This window comes from Ambystoma mexicanum, chromosome 2p (genome assembly GCF_040938575.1).
Source record: "Ambystoma mexicanum isolate Mex_15411 chromosome 2p, UKY_AmexF1_1, whole genome shotgun sequence".
Taxonomy (NCBI): Eukaryota; Metazoa; Chordata; class Amphibia; order Caudata; family Ambystomatidae; genus Ambystoma; species Ambystoma mexicanum.
Genome location: NC_090923.1, coordinates 151,996,952 through 152,020,825, shown reverse-complemented (window position 1 = coordinate 152,020,825; position 23,874 = coordinate 151,996,952). Strand labels below are relative to the sequence as shown.

The 23,874-nt window shown below is 46.4% G+C and overlaps 1 protein-coding gene across 3 annotated transcripts in view; it reads left to right on the top strand.

Moving 5' to 3' along the window:
* Nucleotides 1–23,874, top strand: part of LOC138566296 (zinc finger X-linked protein ZXDA-like) — a 566,179-nt gene that overhangs the window by 226,646 nt on the left and 315,659 nt on the right. For 2 of the 3 annotated variants that reach the window (XM_069643398.1, XM_069643399.1), the window contains exon 7: nucleotides 22,143–22,227. The exons of the other annotated variant lie outside the window; for it this stretch is intronic. In XM_069643398.1, coding sequence (XP_069499499.1) covers nucleotides 22,143–22,227 — 85 coding nt within the window. The remainder of the gene's footprint in view (nucleotides 1–22,142; nucleotides 22,228–23,874) is intronic. 3 annotated transcript variants of the gene reach the window in all.

Genomic DNA, 23,874 nt, shown 5'->3' with positions numbered 1-23,874 from the left:
CTAACCTTTCTCCCTGGCTGTTCAACCAATACCTGGCACCTCTCGCCCACCGCCTTGCCGCGTTCTGCTCCAACTTTCAGTGCTATGCGCATGACTCTGCTTGTTTTCAGGCTCCCCTCTACCACCTCTTCTCCTATCTATGACTGTCTGCTATCCAGTAGTGGTGTGCCGCCAACGATCTCTGCCTTGATGCTAGTAAGACACCGATTCTCCTCATCAGCACACCTGCACCCTCCTTTCCTGTCACTCTCTGGCCAGCCTCCCTTGGCCCTCTGCCTGCTCCCACCTGAGAACATTGGGGTCATCTTTGACTCCCCACTCCTCACATCTCTGACAAACTACCAATTGCACCTCCTCAGAGGCATTCTTCCTTTCCTCTCCTTGCCCCAGAAGTGTGCTGTCTCTAGAGCTCTGGTTCTCGCTAGGCTTGACTACTACAACAGCCTCTTACTAAATCTGCCTGCTTATATTCTCCGCAGCTCATCCAGAACGGGTCTGCGAGCCTTGGCCTCAAGCCCAGTGATTGTATCCCTCCAGCAATGAAATCTCTGCATTGGCTACCAGTGGCTGCAAGGATTAAGTTCAAGACCCTCTGAAGTGTCCACAAGGCCTCCTGGGGACTAGTTCCTCAATACCTCCAACTCTCTCTTCGTAAATACATTCCTACTCGAGCTCTTCACTCCTCCACCTCCAACTCCCTCAGGGTCAGTCGTGTCTCCAAGCAACGAGTTTGTGGTAGATCTTTCTTCGTCTGGGGCTTCCCTTTGAAACAGCCTCCCTGCCTTTCTGAACCTTGAGACCCATATGTATTTCTGGAAGCACCTCAAGACTGCCTTCTCTCTTCCGCTGATTTCCTGACTGGTACTGCACTGGACACCTGGCTACCCTTTGATTTCAGGCCAATGTCCCTGCCTGCCCAGTTGAACACCTGCACTGCCTCCTGGCAAACCTTGCACTTGGGTCTGTATCTGTAACCCTACAGTCCCGCTACCTGCACTTTTGGACATCTGCTGTCTGCAATTGCCATTGCACCTACTTGCCACATTTCTTGTTTTTATCCCATGTACAACTGCCCCCTCCCCGGACATTTTTTCCTCCCCTTGCACGGTCTTGATGTCACTTGGCCTAGTAAGATCATTGTCACTGTCCCCCCTCCCTTGCCTCGTCGTGCCGTGCCTTGCAACACCTGTGTATAGGTGTGTTATAAATGCTATATTGTATCTTACTCCGGTTCATCGGCTTGAAGGGGTAAGTCCTTTCGATTCTACTCAGTTGGAAGAGGACAAGACATTCAAAGGTCAGAGAAGATTCCCTCGTGGCTCAAGCAGCAGCAGTTTTAACCTCAGCCGCCGCTTCAAAACCACTCTGCCTTGACTCACAAGACGCTGGTGGGGGGGGGGGACTTACTCAGCATTTGAAAGAATGGTGGTGCATTACTTTGGGTGCTTGGACACTAGAAACCGTAGCACAAGGCTACGGCCTACCTTTTCAAAAAAGGCCTCAGGATCATCCACCAGGGACAAACTCTTTCAAAGTTCTGCATCCGCTCCTTGTGCAGGAAATGTTGACCCTGCTATAGAAATGTGCTATTGAACTGTTACTTGTGGCGGGGAAGAACAATAGTTGGTACTCCCCATATTTTCTGATCCCAAAAAAGGATGGAGGATTGAGACCCATCTTGGACTTAAGAAACTTGAACAAGTTCCTCAGAAAGGCTCTCCAACTTCAAGACTGGATGGCGTCATTGGACCTTCAGGATGCTCACTTTCATGTGCCTATCCATCACAAGCACAGAATACCTTAGGTTCAGGTTGGCGTTCTCATTATGAGTTTCGAGTTCTACCATTCGGGCTGACCTCCACCTTAGGGTTTTTACCAAATTAATGGCAGTGGTGGCAGCGAGTGTCAGTAGTGGGGGTTTCACGTCTACCCCTACCTGGATGATTGGCTGATCGGGGCCTGTTCACACGAACAAGCCTGTGAACAACTCAGCGTAACCTGCCACTCTCCACAAACTCACACATACCATCTCAAAGACTCTAATTTATTGGAGCAGTCCTGGATGCTTCCTCGGGTGGAAAGCCTTGCCATCCGAGGTGAGGGCTCAACAGATTCTGCAGGTGGTCACCAAATTCCAGAGTGCCCAGCGTTTTCCAGCCTTTTTTGGTTGCGCAGTCTCATAGCATCCTGCGTTTTCCTGGGCCAGAGGCTCGCCTGAGAATGAGATCCCTCCAGTGGGCTCTCGGGACTCAACTGTCCCAATTCTCAGGCAGAATGTTGGACCACCTGCAAGTTCTGAGGAGAGTTGCTTGGGCCCTTCTGTGGTTGGCTTGCCAGGACAACCTTCTCAATGGAGAATCTTTTTGGCAGCTATGGCTGGAGATAACTGTAGTAATGGACGCCTCACTCACAGGGTTGAGAGCCTACAAGCTGACAATCGGCAGTCGTTGGTCTCCATCGGTGTCCAAACTACACATCAACCTATTGGAGTTTAGAGCAATCAGACTAGCCTGCAAGGCCTTTCTGCCATCTGTATGGGGAAAGAATGTCCTCATAATGACGGACAACACAGTGGCCTTGTATTACCTCAACAAGAGAGGAGGCAAAGGGTCACTACTACTGTGCAGAGAAGCAATGCATCTCTGGTTCTGGGCAATTCAAGAAAGAATCGATCAGCAGTTCACCTAGCCAGAGAGGAAAACATGGCGTTGGATGCTCGAAGCAGGAGGAGCATGGTCTCCCACATGTGTGAACTATCTGCAGAAGTCCTTCAAGAGATGGTCACCCTTTGGGGAGCCCCTCAAGTGGATCTGTTCACGACCAGTGTCAACTGGAAGTGCAAACTGTTTTGCTCCTGGAAATTTCTTCCAAAAGATGCTCTAGGGGACGTGTTCGTAGTAGATTGGGAGTTTTCACTCCTGCAAGCGTTTCCTCCAGTCCTTCATTCCTCATGTGATCAGGTTGAGAAAGTTCGGGAAATCCATGATCCTAATTGCCCCATGAGTGGACTAGGAGGATGTGGTACCCGGACCTTCTGGACATGCCCATTTGCCCTCCAATGCTTCTTCCACAAAGAGAGGACCTTCTCTCTCAAGAGGAGGTTCTGGCTCTCCATCCAGAGGTAAAGGCTCTCCATCTTCATGCATGGTTACTGAGAAGTTGAGATACAAGGATTGGGACCTCCTGGATGACGTAATGGAGATGTTGCTTTCAGGTAGAAGGCCGGCAAATAAATCCTTGTACTGCTGCTGTTGGAACAAGTTCTGCAGTTGGTGCAGGGATAAGAATGTGGATCCATTTCTATTTGATACACATATGGTGCTTTCTTTTTTGTTACATTTGGCTAATCCGGGGCTCCAGATTGGAACAATTTAAGGTAACCTACCAGCACTATCTATTTTCAAGCGCTCTTCATAGGAAGATTCATTTTTTTAAATCCTCTGATTGTTCAATTCCTGAAGGGTCTTACTAACTTATTTCCACCATTTCCATTTAAAATCCCTGTTTGGGATCTTAATCTGGTGTTAACATTTCTAACATGCATTCCTTTTGAGCCAATACACACATGCCCGTTAATGCTATTAAGCATGAAAAATGGTTTACTAATAGCATAACGTCAGACTGCAGGGTAAGCGGGTTGCAGGCACTTTCCTGTAAACTCCCCCACATACTGTTTCCCATAAAGACAAGGTTGTTCTCAGGGTGAAACCTTCTTTTCTACCGAAGGTAGTCTCATACTTCTACTTGTTGCAAAAGATAATTTTGCCATCTTTCTCAACCCGGACAGGAGGAGGAAAGATGACCTAGGCTGGATCCAAAAAGGGCTCTCTGTTTTTATCTACTCAGAATGGCTAAATTGTGTAAAAATTACCATTTATTCATTGGCTATACAGGCCCTAAATTGGGTTTAGCTTTGACAAAACAGACACGATCCAGATGGATCATCCTGGCTATTGGGGAATGTTACAGATTAGCGGGCAAAGACCCGCCAGAAGGCTTGAGAGCACATTTCCACAAGGAGCATGGCTACCTCGGCTGCTCTTCAGAGAGGTGTTCCACTCATTTGTGCTGTGGCGACTTGGTCGTCTGTTCACACGTTTGTGAAACATTACTGTCTGGATTCATCTTCCAGTAAAGGACAATTTGGAAAAGCAATCATTTAGTCCATGATAACAATTCAGACAAAATATAATTTGTACTCCCGTCACCAAATTATTACTGCTTTGGGAGTCTATCGTAAGATGAGGAATACGTGGAAGGACACAATCCATTTGAATAAAAGCATCCTCTTCAGGATGTGCAGCAGAACGCTGCACTTCCAATCAGTCTTGATTTGTGGGGTGAATGAGTCTGCATCCAGTTGTATACAAAGGTTTTTAATTCGGTTTTGTACCATTTTTGTCACAATGCAGCTTGGTTTCCCATTCTGTGCTCATCAACAATCATGCTTGGATTACTGAAGATTACCGGTAAGTAACCTGGACATTACCTCAATGTCCTGTCTTCCCCGTCCAGCCATATAAAAAGTGGAAACAAATTAACTAGTACCAAAAACCACTGAGGAAATTGACTGCTGCATATTAACCATGACCACATGCAGCAACAATTGAACAACTTCCTCAACTCAAAAAGTGTCTGTGTTAGTGTAAACCGCCTTTCCAACATGTGTTTTTATAATGAAACATTAAAGTGTAAGGGTATGCTTTTGCTTCCACTGAAGAGGCGGACGTTCCTCTTGTAGACTTCACTTGGAATACAGGAAGGGGGGCTGGGAGGGAACTGTTGAAATGTGGATGCTGGTGATGCCACCTGTCTCACCCTTCTGCTATGGAAGGGGTGGTGGATTTCATGACTTATGACATGGCCTAAAGGAAATGAGATTCACATTCTTGTAATGGCACATACATGCTTTTAATGTGTCTGGTGGACCCTCACGTCTATCCACACATCAAAAAGATGTAAAAATCCAAGGGGGTGCAAAACTAGGCAGGATATGTTCCTCATTGATGTGGAAAGATGACCATACTTGATGACTAAAGGGATGGGAAGGTCGAATGTCCTGGGACGATTCCCTTATAAAACCACAGGCAAGTTTCAGAGCATAGTAAGGCCCACATTTCACCTATTCTAGCGTTTGCTGACAAAAATCCCTTTCACAGTCTGGAACTTTAAGGGAACATTAGAAACAGCTAAAAGGGAGTGCTTGAAGAGTCTCAAGGACCCAATGGTGCTCCCAAGAATTGACGGTGGGCTATTATGACTCTTCAGTAGGTAGGATTGTTAGGACATTTTTTCTAAAGTCCCACTAAGGGCTTCATAAAACTATATATATATATATATATATATATATATATATATATATATATATATATATTTCTGAGGCTTGTGGAATCTGCTTAGATCACATGCTGTGCATAGGCCGACATCTAGTGGAAGCTGCGGAGTATTACAGTTTGTTTTTCGAAAATCGAAAAAGGGCGTCGACACAGGGCGTGCCAGTAATACTATCCCTAGTGTGACGTCCACTGTACCCATGATCCCTCACGCGTCTAGGATCCCCAGATTGTTTTTTTCCGCCATTCTGGCGGAAGCACTTCATCGGAGTTCCCTGGCTTTGCCATATTTACACTTAAAACTAATTCTAATTTGCCCCATTTTGTCACCCTTACGTCGACCAGCATCTCGACGCCGAACCGGGGAGGAGATCAACGTCGAAACCCGACGGATTGGGCCTTGAGGCTTCCGCCTCGGCTCGGGCCTGGGCCGCTGGCCTCGGCCCTACAAGTAGGGAGAGTGGGGGGTGGTACACTTCCACACTCGGTTATAGACACCTTCTTACCTACACACACTTGCCCGCTGCCCACAGGCGCGTATGGAGGGTACGCCCTTTCAGTTTTGCCCCAAGTGTAATAAGAAATACCCTTGGGTAGATAAGCACGCTACGTGCAACCTTTGCCTGCCCAGAGACCACCCCGAGGCGGGTTGCAGGGCCTGTAGCAGGTTTAAGACAAAGACTCTTAAGGACCGCTCCACCAAGCGTTGGGCCCACCACGCCAAGCTAGCAGCTATGGAGGCGGAGGGTACCTTCAGCGACGGCAGCGACGCCGGACTTTCGGACGGCGAGGGCACCAAGGCGTCGAAAGACAGCCTAACGCACGTCCCCGGCCTCGGAAGGTCGTCCGTCCCGGCGACTATGGGGAAGTCCCCCGGCGACAAGAGCGTTACACATACACACGCTAAACACAAAAAACCCACCCGAGATTCGACGTCGAAACCTCGGAAAGAGGCACAGAAGGAGCGGTCCGAAAGGACGTCCTCTGGGCGGGCCCGGTCGAGGTCGCCGCACGACGTCAGGCAAGCCTCCACACTTGCACATAGTGCCTCGCCCATTAACATCACGGAAGATCACTCGTCCGGAGACGAACACGGCTTCCATCCCCAGCCTGCACCCCAGGGAAAGGGTACATCACTTGGGAGTGAGGAGGGCCCAGTTTCGAAGCCTAGGTCGAAACACTGGGATTCCACCTCCGATCCTCGACGCCAGGCGTCGAAAGATAAGGGAAAGGGTAAACACACTTCCACCCACGGGGAAGGGGGTAAGCAACAAAGGAAACAACCCTTGCAATCCCCCACAACAATAGAACTGACTTCCCCGTCCAAGTCTTCTCAGGGACAGTCCATAGAGAGTTCCAGCAAGGTCACCCCAAGCTCAAAACTCTGGTCATGCGAGGACATTGACAGAGTAATGTCAAGGATGTCCTCCTTAGCAAATTTCTTCGAAAGACACCCTGACCAACTACTAGCTTTTAACCCTCAGGAATCTTCTCCCTCAGGTTCAAGGGACCCTATCCCTTCAAATAAAAGGCCCCGGGTCGAGACACCAGTAAAGGCTTCAGACCCCTTCGAGGTCCAACCCTATTCTTGCCTTTTCCCTACAGGCCAAGGAGACTCTTCCCTTATAGAGGGCCAGGATTTTGAGACACCAGAAGATCTCGCAGTGTCAGATTATTACGGGGAGGACGAAGACGAGGATGAGCCAGAAAATAGCCCAGATATTTTCAGAATGGACTCACCAGTCGAAAGGGAAGCCCCAGTGTCTGATTCCCCAATAGATAATCAGCCCCTCCTGAATGAACTGCTCTCTCGGGCAGCTAACCACTTCCACATAGACACACAAGGTGTCCAAGAAGAGAGGGACTTCGCGGAGGAACTAATAGGGGAAAGGAAGACAGTAGCCCAGACCATTCCCATCCTGAAATCTATTCAACGCAGAATAGCACCATCCCTTGTCAACCCAAACCTGACAAGACCTGTAAACCAGAGAGTAGAGAAGCTGTTTAAAGCAGCCCAGTCGGACCCTCTATATATTAGAGGCCAACTTAAGCCAGACTCTCTAGTCGTAACTAACACCCGCAAGAGAGCTGGAACCCCATTATCTTCCTCGGAGGCTCCCCCCGACAAGGAAAGTAAGAAACTCTATGGTTTTGGTAGAAAAGTAGCTTCCACGGCAGCCTACCAAACCAGAATCGCGAATTCCACCACACTGTTGGCCAGCTACAACTGCCATCAGTGGGAAGAAGTGGCAGCACTAATAGATTCCGCTCCCGAACCCCTTAAGAGCCAGCTATCTCGCATTTGTGCAGAGGGAAGAAACGTCTCAGGCTGCATTTTAAAAGCAACTTTAGACGCCGCAGACAATGCGGGTAGAATTATAGCAGAGGGGACTGTCATCAAAAGACATGCTTGGTTGAGACAGTCGGGATTCAGAGCAGAAACACAAGCTGCACTCTTAGACAAACCAGTGGAAAGTGATCTGCCTGTTTGGAAAGGCAGTCTAGGACGCACTAAAAAACGCTAAGGAGGAATTCGACACCCTCAAATCCCTTGGCCAGTTAACTACAAAACCACCTAACCAAAGAGGGAACGGCAATTTTCGTCGCCCCCGCGGCCAAAATTCCAATAGAGGAAATAGCTATTCCCACACCCAGGGTACACAGTGGAACACCAACTCACAACAGTCTACCCAGGGGTATGGTAGGGCTAGTAGAAGAGGACGTGGTAGAGGCAGAGGCAGCCCCAGTAAAGGAGGCTGCACGCCTCCACCAAAGCAGTGACGCTCATTTCAGGGTCCCTTCCCATGCAACCCCAGTAGGGGGACGAATATCCAGCTTCACCCAGGCATGGGAAGGGATAACATCCGACAGATGGGTGCTGTCGACGGTATCCAAGGGGTACTGTATAGAACTACTGCAACGTCCCCGAAACCACCCTCCAAGACAAAAAGTCCACTCTTTAGAACATCAAAAGATCCTCCTCGAGGAAATCTACAATCTGCTCCTAAAGGACGCGATAGAACTCGTCCCAGGACACCAGGTAAACAAGGGTATCTATTCAACTTACTTCCTTGTGCCAAAGAAAGATTTAACAATGCGCCCAGTATTGGACTTGCGACCTGCCAACAAGTATGTCAAGCCCCAAAAATTCCGTATGACCACGCTACAAGAGGTAATCCCACTCCTAAAAAAGGGGGATTACATGGCAACCTTGGATATGAAAGATGCCTATTTTCATATTTCTATGCTCCCGGCGCACAGAAAATACTTGCGCTTCAAGGTGGACAGTCGCCACTACCAATTCAAGGTACTGCCCTTCGGGATAGCTTCAGCACCAAGGGTATTCACCAAGGTACTGGCGGTGGCAGCTGCACACCTACGCAGGGAGGCAATCCCAGTGTACCCTTATCTAGACGACTGGCTCATAACGGGGGAAACCCCAGGAATCTGCAGATCAAACATTCAGAGGACTATCGACCTCCTCCACGAATTAGGCTTCTCTATCAATGAGAAGAAGTCAAGTCTGGTGCCAAGCACCTCAAAACAGTTTCTAGGAGCTATCCTAGATACTCAGAGAATTGACCTTCCCTTCGGAAGAAAGAATTCGGAATATACTTCTGCAAATTCCGCATTATCAGTCAGGTCAACAGATAACTGTACGCAAAGCTATGCGGTTACTGGGCATGATGGCGTCATGCATTTTCCTGGTCCCCCACGCGCGTCTGCGCATGCGTCCCATGCAGGAATGGTTGGCGAAACATTGGTCTCAGGCAAGTGGTCAGTGGGACGATCTAGTGGTCGTTTCGCCAACACTCGTACAGAGCCTACACTGGTGGACAAGAGAGAATATCGCAAAGGGGAAACCCTTTTACGATCCCGAAGTACAGGCAGTGGTTACTACAGATGCATGCCTGACTGGGTGGGGAGCTCACCATCTCCACCACACAGCTCAGGGTCTCTGGTCTCACTCAGTAGCCAAGAACCACATCAATCTGCTAGAGCTTCTGGCAGTATTCCGAGCGCTGCAGGCGTTCGAGCCCTATCTACTGAACTTGTCGGTGCAGATCAGGACGGACAGCACGACAGCCATGTTCTATCTGAACAAGCAAGGAGGGACTCGTTCGCCAAATCTGTCCAAGCTTGCCCAGAAAATATGGATATGGGCACTCAGACGGAACATCTTCCTGTCATCGCAACATGTTCCAGGGGAGCTCAATTCCCTAGCGGATGCTCTAAGCAGAGACCCCCTCCCAGAAGAACACGAATGGGTCCTTCACAGAGACGTAGTAGAAGATCTCTTCTCTCAGTGGGGTTTCCCCACTATAGACCTATTCGCCACAAGCGAAAACAAACAATGCCCAGGATTTGCATCCAGGTTCCCCCAAACGGACTCCCAGGGGAATGCCCTGTGGATGAACTGGTCAGGGATGTTTGCGTACGCTTTTCCACCAACTCCTCTCATCAGGAAGGTGGTGTACAAGATGAACAAGGAATCAATGACGCTCATCCTAGTTGCTCCCATGTGGGCGAGACAACCATGGTTTCCACACCTACGCAGGATGGCGGTGTGCGAGCCCATCAGACTCCCAGCCTGGTACAACCTTCTGTCCCAGCAACAAGGTCAAACACTGCATCAGGAACCCAACTCTATGAACCTAGCAGCATGGCTCCTGAAGTCATAGAGTTTGGACATCTCAAATTACCACAGAGGTGTATGGACATTCTAAAAGAGTCCAGGAAACCAAATACAAGACACTGTTACTTTGACAAGTGGAAAAGATTCGTTATCTGGTGCCAGAATAAACAAATCAACCCGGTTGATTGCACTCCTTCCAACGTTGTAACATACATGCTCCACCTGCTGGATGCAGGGTTGGTTTTTAACTCTCTGAAAGTACACCTGGCAGCCCTCTCGGCTTACACCACATCCCATAACAGGGTCTCGTGGTGGAAAGTACCAGTGGTTAAAGCCTTCATGGAAGGAGTAAAGAGACTTCACCCTCCTATTTCGAACCCACCGCCAGGATGGGACCTCAATGTGGTGCTAGCTAAGCTCATGGGGCCCCCCTTCGAACCCATGCATAAAAGTAGTCTCAAACACCTGACTTATAAAACGGCCTTCTTAGTAGCCATTACCTCCATAAGAAGGGTCAGTGAAATTCAGGCTCTGTCAGTGCAAGATCCTTTCTTTACTATCCACAAGGACAAACTGGTTTTACGCACACACCCTAGGTTCTCACCAAAATTCATATCCAAGTTCCATGTAAACCAGTCCATCGAGCTTCCGGCTTTCTTCCAAAACCCACAAAGCTCGGCTGAGGTGAAACTACACACCCTAGATGTGCGTAGGGCGGTCTTATACTATGTAAATAAAACCAGACCGCTAAGGAAAACAGATCAACTGTTTGTCTCCGTAGCTACAGGCAGAGAGGGGGATCGCGTCTCTAAGGGCGCTATCTCTAAGTGGATTATCAACTGTATACAGCTGTGTTACTCTCTTTCTAAAAAGACTCTGCCGTTTACACCAAGGGCCCACTCTACTAGAGGCATTGGGGCCACTCTGGCTTTCATTGCAAATGTTCCCCTCGACACCATTTGCAAAGCAGCTACTTGGAGCTCTATTCACACTTTTACTCAGCATTACTGCATTGACACTCATTCCAAGACAGATACACAAGTGGGACAAGCGGTTCTAAAGACACCTGTTTGCTCATGACCCTTCTCACATCCCACCTCCTTCTTCTGGTACTGCTCGCTAATCTATGCACAGCATGTGATCTAAGCAGATTCCACAAGCCTCAGAAGGGATACATTACTCACCGTAATCGTATTTCTGATGCTTGTATCTGCTTAGATTCACATGCGACCCACCCTTCCTCCCCTCCGAGAGAAGGCGCATGGTTGCTTGTAGTCTTACCTTTCTGTCTATCTGCTTGGACTATCTGTACTCACGCTACTCCTCATGCTACCTCATGTCAGGAAAAACACAATCTGGGGATCCTAGACGCGTGAGGGATCATGGGTACAGTGGACGTCACACTAGGGATAGTATTACTGGCACGCCCTGTGTCGACGCCCTTTTTCGATTTTCGAAAAACAAACTGTAATACTCCGCAGCTTCCACTAGATGTCGGCCTATGCACAGCATGTGAATCTAAGCAGATACAAGCATCAGAAATACGATTACGGTGAGTAATGTATCCTATATATATATATATATATATATATATATATATATACTCCACACTTAGTATAAGGCTATACCACCTGAGAATGTTGGGTAGCGTTGACAGTGCAGCCAGACTTATCTTATGAGGGAGAGAGGACTGTAGATGGTACAAAGAAATTGTAGCATACATATGGTCCAAAGAAATACTAATGAACTTATGTATTGTACAAATAATGGTTTATTATACATGCATGTAGACACAGATACATCTTTGGAAGAACTGTTACATATAATGTAAACTTAATCCTAAAAACCAACACAACACTTATGGTATGCAAACCAAAGTATTACTTTATTTAGAAGAGAAGTCAGCTAGTCAAGGTGAGTCGAATCTAAAATTACATATTCAGAATGGCACTGCTATTCTTGGGGAGTAAAACCAGGTAAATTATACTTTTAGAATACAGTAAGTAGTTCAAGGGCAAATGACCCTATTGGTCCTAAGTTAGTGTTGTTGAGCTTCAAGAATCACTCTTAGACCAACACGCAACACTGTTGCAGGTATATCTTGCAAATATGCAACTTTCTTCTATTAGGAATGGATACATTTACAACACCACTATTTTAAGAACACAGATCAGAGCTAGTAAAATAACTCCTACTTTTGAGGGGATCAGTAGCTACACATGGACAAATAGGAACCTAGTAAACTATTTTATTACTGCACTAAATAAATTCAGGGTAAGCATAACCCAATGTTAGTTTTACAAGAGAAGCAGCTATTAGTCGCTATAATTGTTGGATAGTTTTGTAAGGGCTTCGTAAAACCATTTCTCAGGCAGTACAAAGCTCCACTCTTAGCATAAGGCTGTACCACATGAGAACATTTGGTAGCGTGGACAGAGCAGTCGGGCTTTCTTAGGAGGGAGAGAGTGCTGTAGCTTGATACAAAGAAATTGTATACATATGTTTAAAAGAAACTCTGAAATACTATGTATTGTAAAAAATAAATGGTTTATTTAAATGCAAGTCGGCCAAGATACATCTTGGGTAGGGAAGTACTAGAACATATCATCTAAAGCAATTAAATAAACCAACTCGATACTTATCTATACAAACCAAAGTATAACCTTATTAAGAATAACAATCAACAGTTCAAGGTGAGTCAAACCTATAAAACATTTAGCATGGCATTCGGCTATTGTTGGTGAGTAAAACCACACTTTTCTAGATTGTTTAGTAAATCCGGATTAGTAAACCCAATGGGTTATAACCTAGTGTTATTCACTTATACAAACACTGGTTAAAAGCATCTCTTGCAACCCATTCTGTCAAGAATGGATATAGTTACCAGACCACTGTCACTTTTAAGAACACAGGCCTCTAGGTGGTATAAAGGTTATGTTACTCCCTTTGAACTAACACCACTCAAGAATAGTTGTGAATACAGTAAACTGTTAGAGCAGTTCAGGGAAAGCACAACCCAGTATTACAGTTTAGGAAGAGCAGTAGCTCTTCAAGGTCAGTATAACCTATTGAGGTTTAAAAGATTACATAGGAATAGACTGTTTCACCAATGATACTTTTCAGAAGTGTTATACCATTTTCAGGTAAGTACGAACTCTTATGACTATTTTAGAAGTGCTCTAGAGCAGTTAAGGGAAAGTATAACCCAGTTATACACTTTTAGAAAGACACAATGGGCCTCATTACACGGTAAGCGGTAAGGGTTTACCGGTACCGATAAGGGCACCGGTACCGGTAAACCCTTACCGCCTTACTACGAGGTCCCTTTGCGGGACCCGACCTTAACGGCTGGTTTTACCAGCCGTTAAGGAACGGGCCTGCTAAGGGACCTTGGTGCTAATTACGGTACCGCAATTGCAGTACCGTAATTAGCGCCTTCCCCATTCCCATTGAGTCCTATGGGGGCAAAAATGGGAATGGGGAAGTGCCTTGGTGAATGGGGAATTACCTCCACCGCTCACCTTGGAGTAGGGCGGTAATTCCGCCATCCACCAAGGCGGACAAGGTAAAATACCGGCGGCAGCCATGGCGCTAATAGCGCCATGGTTACCGCCTACAGTGTAATGAGGCCCAATGTATTTCAAGGCAAGTAACCTAGTATACTTTTAAGAAGGGCAATTAGCAATACATCGGTAAGTATTAACTACAAGACTGTTTTAGAAATGCACTAGGCAGATCAGGGAAAGCAAAACTCAATAATACACTTTAAGAATGACAATAAGTTATTCAAGATTGGTAAGCTTTTACACTCATTCATTCAAGAATAATACAGTACCAACACAATTACTGTTAAGAGTGGAGCACTATTCAAAGTAAGTCAAGGAACTTGTATACTTAATGAAACAGAAAACGTTAGAAGGCATTTAAATGGCAAAATACCAAAATCACCAAAAAAGGCCTTATCACTGGAAGGGGGGGGTGTGGGGGAACCCATGGCAGTAAAAAGGTTAAGTAATAACTTTTGTGACACTTTCTAACTTCTATTTCAGAGATGCAGTTACAACACGAACTAATTTACGAGTAAGTACTTTTACACTTGTTTTCAAGACTGAAGCCTGATCTTTGTAGTCCTTCCCTAGTCTGTAGCATGAGTTTTTGGAGAGGCAGAAGAGGGACCCTAGTGGTCTAGGAGCCAGCTGTAGGCCGGTCAGGATACGGTTCAGATGCAGGAAAGTCAAGAGTTCAGTGGATATCTTCAACACATAAGTATTCACTTTAGAGTTATTTAACTGTTCAGGGACTTAACAGACGGCTCCCTATATGCGTTCCAGCATCCGCCTGGGTGAATGGTATGGGCAAACTCCCAACCACAAGAATATCCCACTCAGGCTCACACGATTCACACAAGGCTTAAGGTAAGTATTACCCAAGCCAACACAGTACCTTGGGAGAAAAGAGCTTCCTGGATTCTTGGTCTGGACATTAAAGAAGTGGACACTGGATGGGAACTTGCACCAGAGGAGGCTTCTAGCAAAGGATTCTTCCTGGTTTCTCACGGCTCTGTGGATTTGGCGCCTTTTACAGGAACCAGAGGAAGGATAAATATCACTGATTGGATTCTCTTCACACTCTCGGTCCAGCACTCTGGTGAGCAGACTTCGATTAAAATGATCTCTTTGGTGCTCCAGCAGGAGTCCACGAAAGTTTCAGCAGGATTCGGAATTCGGAAGGCCATCCACTGCACTCGGGCTTGATATCCCCTGGTATTAGTGTTTTTCAGCCCAGGAAGGTCACAGCATGTTGAGTAATGGCTCGTTTTGCAGGTCCTCTTGAGACTAGTGGATCTCACCATCCTCTGGGCATGAGTCTTTTCATTCAGGACCCACGGGTCGATTGGATTGAAGGGTTTCATCAGTCTCCAGTTACACAGCAGGCTCTCTGGTCACTGGAAATTGCTACAGACGCCTTTTCTTCCTCTTTGGATTCAGCTCCAGTGGTCGACTTGTCAGCAGGTTCAGATTATTCATCAGGAACTACAGCATACATTCTATAACCTCTCCCTGCAATTTACAGAAAGGGGCAGTCTGGCTGTCAAATCCAGAAAGCCAGCCCTCCAGTGGGTACTGGTTCCTTTCAGGCAAGGTGAACCACAAAGGGCTGCTGAGTTTTGGACTCCCTCGCTTCCGACTTTCCGACACTCCGGAGCCTCTGTGGGGAATACAAAGGATTCCCGCCGAAGACAAAACTACAACCAGGGTCTTTCCCGCCTAGGGCGGCAGAAGAAAACCCAAGTAACAACAAGCAAATGAGTAATGGCAAAAAAAGGAGCCCATCGTTCTAGCAGAATGGTGACCCTCCCATGCATTATCAAGGATGATTTGACAGCCTGCGAGTAATAATGACTAAGTCATGAAAGTAGTTTCACTGCCACCAGCCATTCAAGTAAACTTGTAATTGTAACAAAAATGTTATCGGGTAAGTAAGAAAGGGGCTACATTGTATCTCTCCAGCACTGCACATAAGGTGGGATGTGCTGTCTCGTTATATAAAATGTAAAGGGGAAGGAAATCTCACTTTACACCCTGGGAACATTGGTTCACTCAAGTACATTAGAGAAATTTAAAAGGAAGCCACTTCATTGAAAATGCTGTGTGCTGCCATAGTACTTTACAGCCAGTTAAAGTTATAGGTAACTATAGCTCCAATCATACAGTATGGAGTGACATTAAAAGGTCACCCATGGAGAGTAAAAGACTAGTTGAGAGGGTAAAAAAGATTTCCACTCGCCTCGGAATAAGGGAAACATCACAAAGTCCAGCAAAAAATATCCTGGGGCTGACACATGTCAGGAAGATTCATCACTGAAATGAAAATCTTACCCATCAAGAACCTATTGGTGTATAAACGATTACACTATTTCTAGTACAGGAATAGACCATTTAGCCAATAATACTTCAAAGATGTGAAACACAATACTTATTTAAGTAGGAACTCTACTAGGCTTTTAAGAAAGACAATCAACTATTCAAGGTAATTAAGGACCTATATATTATCCAGAGGGGCAGTATGTAACTCTAGGTCAAGTAACTACTCTGACTATTTTAGATATGCACTAAAGCAGATTAAGGTAAGAAACACCAATCGTAGACGTTTAGAATCGCAGCAACTATTCAAGGTTTGTTAAACCCTATTGGTAAACTTTTACAATTATTCTGTTCAGAAATAATAAATATACCAATACTTACTTTTGGGGCAGTAAGCAACTCAAAGGTAAGTAATAAATTCAGGACAGTTTTTAACTCGTTCTGTTCAGGAAGGAAAATTAAATATTCGCACATTTACAACTAGGTACTTTGCAACAGTTGTTCCAATTTCAAGACACAAGTCTCATCTTTTATAGTCCTTACCTATTCTATGGGATTCGTTTTCTCAGATGCCAAAGGCGGACCCTAGTGGTCTAGGATCCCAGCAGTAGAGAGGTCAGCATAGGGCTCAGATGCAGGAAAGTCAAAATTCAAGAGGATATCTCCTTGAACAAGTAACCGCTTTCGAGTTAGTGAAAAGTGTTTGGGGACTTCACAGAAGGCTCCCTATATGCGGTCCAACGTTGGGCCTGGGTGAATGTAACGGGCAAACCTCCAAACACTAATCACGCACTCGGTCACGTAGGATTGACACAAGTTATAGTAAGTATTACTAAAGCCAACGCAGTACCTTAGCAAAGAAGACCAGCTTGGAGTTGGTTGTCTTCCCAAGGCAGCAGCACTGGACCCAGTCCCTAGATTCTTGGTCGTGGTGATGAAAGATCAGATACTGGATGGGAACTGGCAACGCCAGTCGACAGGAGAGGCTTCCAACAAAGGATTCTTCAAGGCTTGAAGTGGCTCTGTGGATGTGGCCACCTTTTACAGGAAGAATTACAGGTATGAAGAATTAATTTAGCCGATCCGATTTTCTTCATTAATCTGGTACTGCACTCTGGGAAGGGAACTTCAAGTATTTGAGTCGTGCCTCTGGAGGGCCAGCAGGAGTCCGTCCAAGTTTTGTCAGAAATTGGTCTTCAGAAGACCATGCACCGCACACTGGCTCATGTTCCCTGGGTATCAGTGGTTTGCAGCCAAGCAAGGTCACAGCTCGTCAAGGGATGGCTCAACAGACCAATCTTCTCAAGACTAGTAAGTATCACCATCCTCTGGGTAGAGGCCGTCATCTTTGGGACCCGCAGGTGGCTTGAAAGGAAGGGTTAAAACAGGCTCTGGTTACACAGCAGGCTGTTCGTTCAAAGGCTTCAGTCACAATCTTTTCTTCATCTTCCTCTTGGGCATTTGGTTCCAGTGGTTGACAGGTCTTCAGCTTCCATGATCGGATAATTTAACAGGAACCCAAGCACAATGTCTTCAAACTCTCCCTGCAGTTTACAGACCTGGGTGGGTGGCTGTCTAATCAAGATGGCCAGCTCCCCAGTAGGAACGGGTTCCTTTCAGTCACACTGGAAGTCCAAATGGCTGTGGAGTTTGACTCTCCTCCGTCACTTCTTGCCTTCAGACATGCTGTTGCTTCGGCAGGACACAAAAAGGGTTGCTGCTGAAGACAAAACTTCAACCAGGACCTCCCCCTCCTAGGACGGCAGAAGAAGACCCAAGAAGCACACTCAAAATGTAGAAGTAGAAAAAGAAAAAAAACACCATTCTGCAAGAATGGTGACCCTTCTGCGCGAATTACTGCAGCTGTTTTGACAGCCTGCTAAGTGCAAAAGTCAACACTTCCACCAGCCATCAGAGTGAGCTTTCCGTTGTAAATAAAGTTCACTAGGGTCAGTAGGAAAGGGAATACATCGCATCTACCCAGCACTCCACATAAGGTGGGGTGTGTTGGTCTCACATATCCAATGTAAAGGCGATGGAAATCCCATTTTATCCTTGAACAGTAGTTCACCCAAGCTATGTTGAGAGAAATTAAAAGCGAAGCGCAAAGGCAGCCCAGTGACACTGCACATACGGCGCTGTGTACTGCCATAGTGAAACGCATACAGTCCAACTTAAAGGGAGCTATAAATCCATACACCCTATGGAGAGACATAAAAAGTTCACCCATAAAAAGAGCAAAAGAAAGGGTTACCCCTCATCGCAAAAGCTGGAAAGTCTCACAAGCTCATCACAATGCTCTTGCAATTAACTGAAGCACAGACTCGGGGTACGTATAAAGTGGTGGAAACAAAATGCTGCTCGAAAGTACTGGGAAGGAAGGAATTCATTACCAGGGTTCGAAATTAGCTACCACTGGAGCGAGGATAGAATACACAGCGAACCGTAAAAATAACTTCCACAGGAGAGACACACTAACCTTTAGCCCATAATGTATGATCTATTGTGTATAAATGTGTACTAGATGTGACCCAATTAATCTTGAATAACATTCTTAAATACTCAGTTAATGTTGCATATGTATATTTGTAATGCACTAGTTGGAACTGGTGAGTCGGAAATAGCTCCTGTTAGCTGCTCGTTGCAAGCTAACCATGCTCTCCTAGGTTAGAATCTGGAACTAAACGGCTCCCAGCAATTGTTATCCCTGAATTACACTTCTTCTACAGCATGGGGTCTGGCATGGATTCACATGCTCATGAATATTCCCTGTCAGGCTGGGAATCCTTGGTAAAGAAAGAATCAGTTTCAGTTTCACTTAACTGTCTTTCTCCTAACAACCAATCGCTGGTCTCTGGGTCATACTGCCACCAGCCAATGACTGCCCTCTCTCTAGGCCCCTCCTCTGGCATCAGATGTTTACCGCACGTTCAAGTGTTGGGGGTCCTCGTCCTATAGCTTTTGAGCTTTTACTGTGTTTTGCGATTTTTTCTAAGAGTTTTGCTCTATTTTTTTCGATCAACCCTCTGATTAATGGCGACCCGTTTTCAGATTCTTCAGTGCCCCTCAAGGGCGGATTTTCGACAAGTTTCTTCTTGGAGGATTGTAGAAGCTTCAAGGCCTAGACTGCGTGGACATGGCGGAGGAGCAGAAGGGCTTGGGATCTCTCTTCAAGTTTTGCCCCGGCTGCAACCTACTGAATGTCTTTTCAGACGATGGACATTCCCTGTGCCTCGTCTGCCTGCATTTGGACCCGACGCATGTGGAAGACGACTGCGTAACTTGTCGGGAGATGGTGCCACGCAGGCGGACCGACAAGTGGCTGCAGGCCAAGGCCCCTGCTCTGGGTGAGTCGCGGCAGCATGCCTCCCCTGCCCAGAAGAAGAAAGCTGAGCGGTCTTCGAAGACCTTTAAGGGCACCTGTCCCGCGGGGACCCAACATAAGGCTAAGCACCGCAAGTCCACTGCTTCTGGCAGCGCCGCTGCGACGGGCTCCTTGGCGGCCAGGGCGAGTTAAGTGTCTCCAGCACCTTCGACCACGAGCCAATGCTCGGGATCTTCAAAGAAGAGGAAGTTGCACCATCCAAGCAAGCTCTTGGAGAAGATCCCGGCCGGCCCTGAAGACTAGGCCAAGGGGAAGCGGGGCACCGACCCTCCGCCTAAGGTGAAGGCCGTGGACTCGGCTCAGACCATGAAGGCCCAGGTGCATCAGACGAAGGCCCACACTTTGTCCCTAGTGAAAGCCGCCGTGGCGGATCTGCAGGGCACGGCCCTGAAAGCGAGAGTATCCCTGCCTGCCAGGAGGGAATATCCTCTCCAGCCCATCGAAAAGACTCTGGAGAAGATGATGCCCATCATTTCACTGAAACCGTCTCCCTTGGTCGCATAGAAGGGTGGCGAGGGACGATGCGTCGAGAGCGGGCCTCATGGGAGGGATCCCGACAAAGGGGACTAAGGTGACGACGAGGAGACCGACTAGGAGCTGCAGGGCGGTGACAACACAGAGGAGCAACCTAAGCTGCAATCGCCTTTGTCTCCGTCGCCTCCACCACCTCAACAACCACCTAGGGATATATTAGTGGACATTCTTACGACTGCATACCCTGTGCTCGGAGATCCGGACAAGGATGCCTCTTACACCGGTGGCCCCGTCTGCAGCACCAACCCCATCAGAGGAACCACCATCCAAGCGAAGGAGAGTCCACCCCCTCCTCCGTAAGCTGTTGCTGGAATTTCGGGCCATGCTAAGAAAGTGTGCGATAGACCTCGTCCCAAAGAGGTGCCGGGGCTCTGGAGTGTACTCTCGTTACTGCCTTGTCAAAAAGAAAACTGCCAGTTGGAGGCCAGTCCATCCTGGACCTCTGCTGCCTGAACAAGTACATCAAGTCTCAAAAGTTTCCGATGGTGTCTCTTCAGCACATGCTAGGACAGCTGGAAGAGTGGGATTTTCTGTCATTACTGCACCTGGAAGATGCCTATTTTCACATCCCCATACACAGGCCACCGCAAGTATCTGCGCTTTGTTGTTCAAGGACAACACTACCAGTTCAAGGCCCTTCCCTTCGGACTAAAGTTGGTGCCAAGAGTGTTCACCAAGTGCCTGGTGCCGGTGGTGGCGCAGCTGCGCCTACGAAGGATCCACGTGTACCCTTACCTGGACGACTGGCTCATCCGGGCAAGCTCAAATGACATTGCAGTCGAACACACAGTGAAGACCGTCCGACTCCTGATGGATCTGGGGTTCTCGGTGAACTACGCAAAGTCCTACTTGATTCCATGGGTTCTCCGTTCGAGCCCATGCATTCGTGCAACTGACATTTTTGTTGTGGAAAACCGGGTTTCTTGTGGCCATCACTTCCGCATGATGAGTGGGAGAGATTCAGGCCCTCTCTTGTAAACCACCTTATTTGACATTCCACGAGACAAGGGTGGTGCTACGGACGCGCCCCTCCTTCATGCCCAAGGTGCCGTTGGACTCATCTAAACAAGCCCTTGGTGTTACCTGCATTCTTCCCGACGCCTTTGTCGCCCGCTGAGAGGACTTTGCACTTGCTGGATATGGCTACAGCGCTGAAGTTCTATATGGACCGCACGAAGAGTTTCCGGAAGACGTTGCAACGTTTTGTGAACTTTGGCCCTGTGAACCATGCAAAGGCCCTCTCCAAGGCTTCCATTTCCAGGTGGCGTTTCTGTCTGATGTGCTCCTGCTTGATATTTGCAGGGCTGCTACGTGGAGTCGACGCACACATTCACAAAGTTCTACTGCATCGACAGGGATTCCAGGGAGGAGTCCAGGGTCGGTCAAGCAGTGCTGCGCAACCTGATCACTTAAAGATTAGCCTGGTGAGGAGGTAAGGGATGCTTAATGTTGAGATGCTTAATGTTGATCCTTGCCACCTCCCGTGATTGTGCATGTGTGTACTGCTATGTATTCTTTATTCATGAGCATGTGAATCCATGCCAGAACCCATGCTGGAGAAGGAACATGTTACTTAACAGTAATTGTTGTTCTCCAGCATGGGTCTGGCATGGATTCACATGCAAACCCTCCCGCCTACCCCTCTGAGGCTCTCCTCTTGGTCCTACTGCCACTTTACGTGCTACCAAATCTGAAGATGGCTGCCAGAGGAGGGGCTTGGGTAGAGGGCAGTCATTGGCTGGGGGCAGTATGACCTAGAGACCAGTGATTGGTTATTAGGAGAAAGACAGTTCAGAAGTGAAACTGATGTTTTCTTTATCGAGGATTCCCAGCCTGACGACTGGGAATATTCATGAGCATGTGTATCCATGCCAGACCCATGCTGGAGAACAGTTCCAGGTAATTAACGTGTTCCTAATGCCTCATTTCTAAGGTTTGTTTATATCTAGTTTCAACCTCTGACTCCCTTCCTGTTACTACTAAGGAGAGGATACCTTCGATGGATTCTAGGAGTAGTCAATTTAGGTTTTACGAGGGAGTCCTGGTTGTGTGGCTAATAGATCTTAAAATAGCCATTAAAATGAGAATCTCTGGCATATATTTAGTTTCCATCCCACCGCTGAATGTAAGAATTGTTTATAAATGGTGTTACTGTTTCAGCACAAACCTTGAGGAAAGGAGCTAAAGGTAAGTAATTTATCTTTATTGGTAAACTAATGTAATATATGGTTCGCTGCAGCTTCAATGTGCTGGCACTGGCTTTAAATTATATTGTAACCGTGTAGCCCTATTTGTGCAAGCATTTCCTCAAGCAGACTGTCGGACTTTGTAGCTAATTGACCCATATTTGCTGGTTAGATTAACTACACACAACTATTTAATCTCTTTAGGAGAGTGTGGGATCTGCAAGAACAGACTACAGGGCCATTCAGCTTGCCAAGAACCAAAAACAGAAGGGGAGTGAAAGCAGCACAGGTGAGGAATCTGCTGCATTCCCCCTGCTCCCACTGTCCCTTGTTCCTGTTTTACATTGCATACCAGATATTGTTAAAACACTTCCAGAGTCTTCATCCCCTGATCATTCTTGTGTTAGTCAGATTCAGAGCATTTTTTGTGCAAATTAATTTCATTACCAGATCTGCACTTGAACCATGTTGATCAGATCCACGTGTTTTTGCCACCAGTGGTTTACACGTCTGCGCTTTCAACGTGCAGTTTTTGCTGCTGACGTTTTCGTCGAATTTTTAAAAATGGGAGGCCCCCGACTTAACCTCATATCTAACCCACCTGCTTCACCTTATTGTGCTATTCAACACCCCTCACCCCCAACACTTAACTCAAGCACACAACATCCGTATTTTAAAAGAGAAAAGTCAATAAATGCCTGTGCCGAAAACTACATGTTGAAAGTGAGGACATGTAAAACACTTGAGGAGAAAACCACAGCAAACGTTTTCATCACATGTTCTATATACCAGTTTGGTATAAACCAGCGTGTAATAATAATCTTTCATATTGCTTGTATAATTAATTGAAATCCGCATTAGTTGTGTACATTTTGTCTGACGCAATAGGCAATTTTAGTGTGAAATACAAATTTCAACACAGTTGTAAACATTTTTCATTGAATCTAGTGAACAATCCAGCCGTCCAAAGATGCTGTTCATATTCACGAGTTTTAGGACATTTTCAGAATCCACAAAGCGATAGAATGGTTTTCCCCTCAGTCTAAGTGGGTACTTGAAAATAAAGAGAACCAGTTTCTGATCATGTTCGTTAGAGTGCTGTAGCTCAAGTTTATAATATTATCAAATGAGTTCATATTATTTTGCTCATTTAAAGAGACCCCAAATTCCTGCCATTTCTACAACGCATTGATATGTTAGCTTTCTGAATAGGGTCATAGCTATAGTCTCTCTTGCATCTTTGGTTTGCTTAGTGGCCGATGAAGGTAATTTGATTATACTTATTTTTAAGATTGCTGAATCTTGAAAACGAAAAGACTTGGGGCTCTAGATCGTCATCTGTGTCAAAGATATTTACTCTCGTTAGATCATTCTTTCTTGTCTTTGGTTTATTTGCTACGGACTGGAACTGCGTGACAACGCTGCTGCCATTGCCTCAAATCTACTCTTGGTATTGTTTATAAATGTGGATGTTTTTAGGGCCTTTGCCTCCAATGTGTTTAATGCATGTGGTGTTTCCTGCTAAATGTGATACTTAGAAATATTTAGGTCCTCTCAGCCCTGCTTGCAATGTTAATGGTCTTCCAGTGGCACCACTTGCACCTGTGTGTATATGGTGCCCTAATTTCTTGACTAGCAAGACGATGTTAATATTTTTTTGCATTGTTTGAGGGTCCTCTCTTCATGGTCCTTTTGTGCAAGGCTTTTATGTTCTAGTTTTGACTGAATGAAGACATGGGGTGATTATACTCTGTACCTATAGAAAAACTACTCTATCCATGTTGGATTTGTAATCCGTGTGGATATATGGGTCAAGAAAAGTACTGTGTTCAATTTACATGAATGTCTGTATAACCTCAAATAGTGGTGGGGACCTTGAATGGATAATCTGGCTGATAGGTGCATAACTTTGATTACCGTCAGCCATAAATTGATT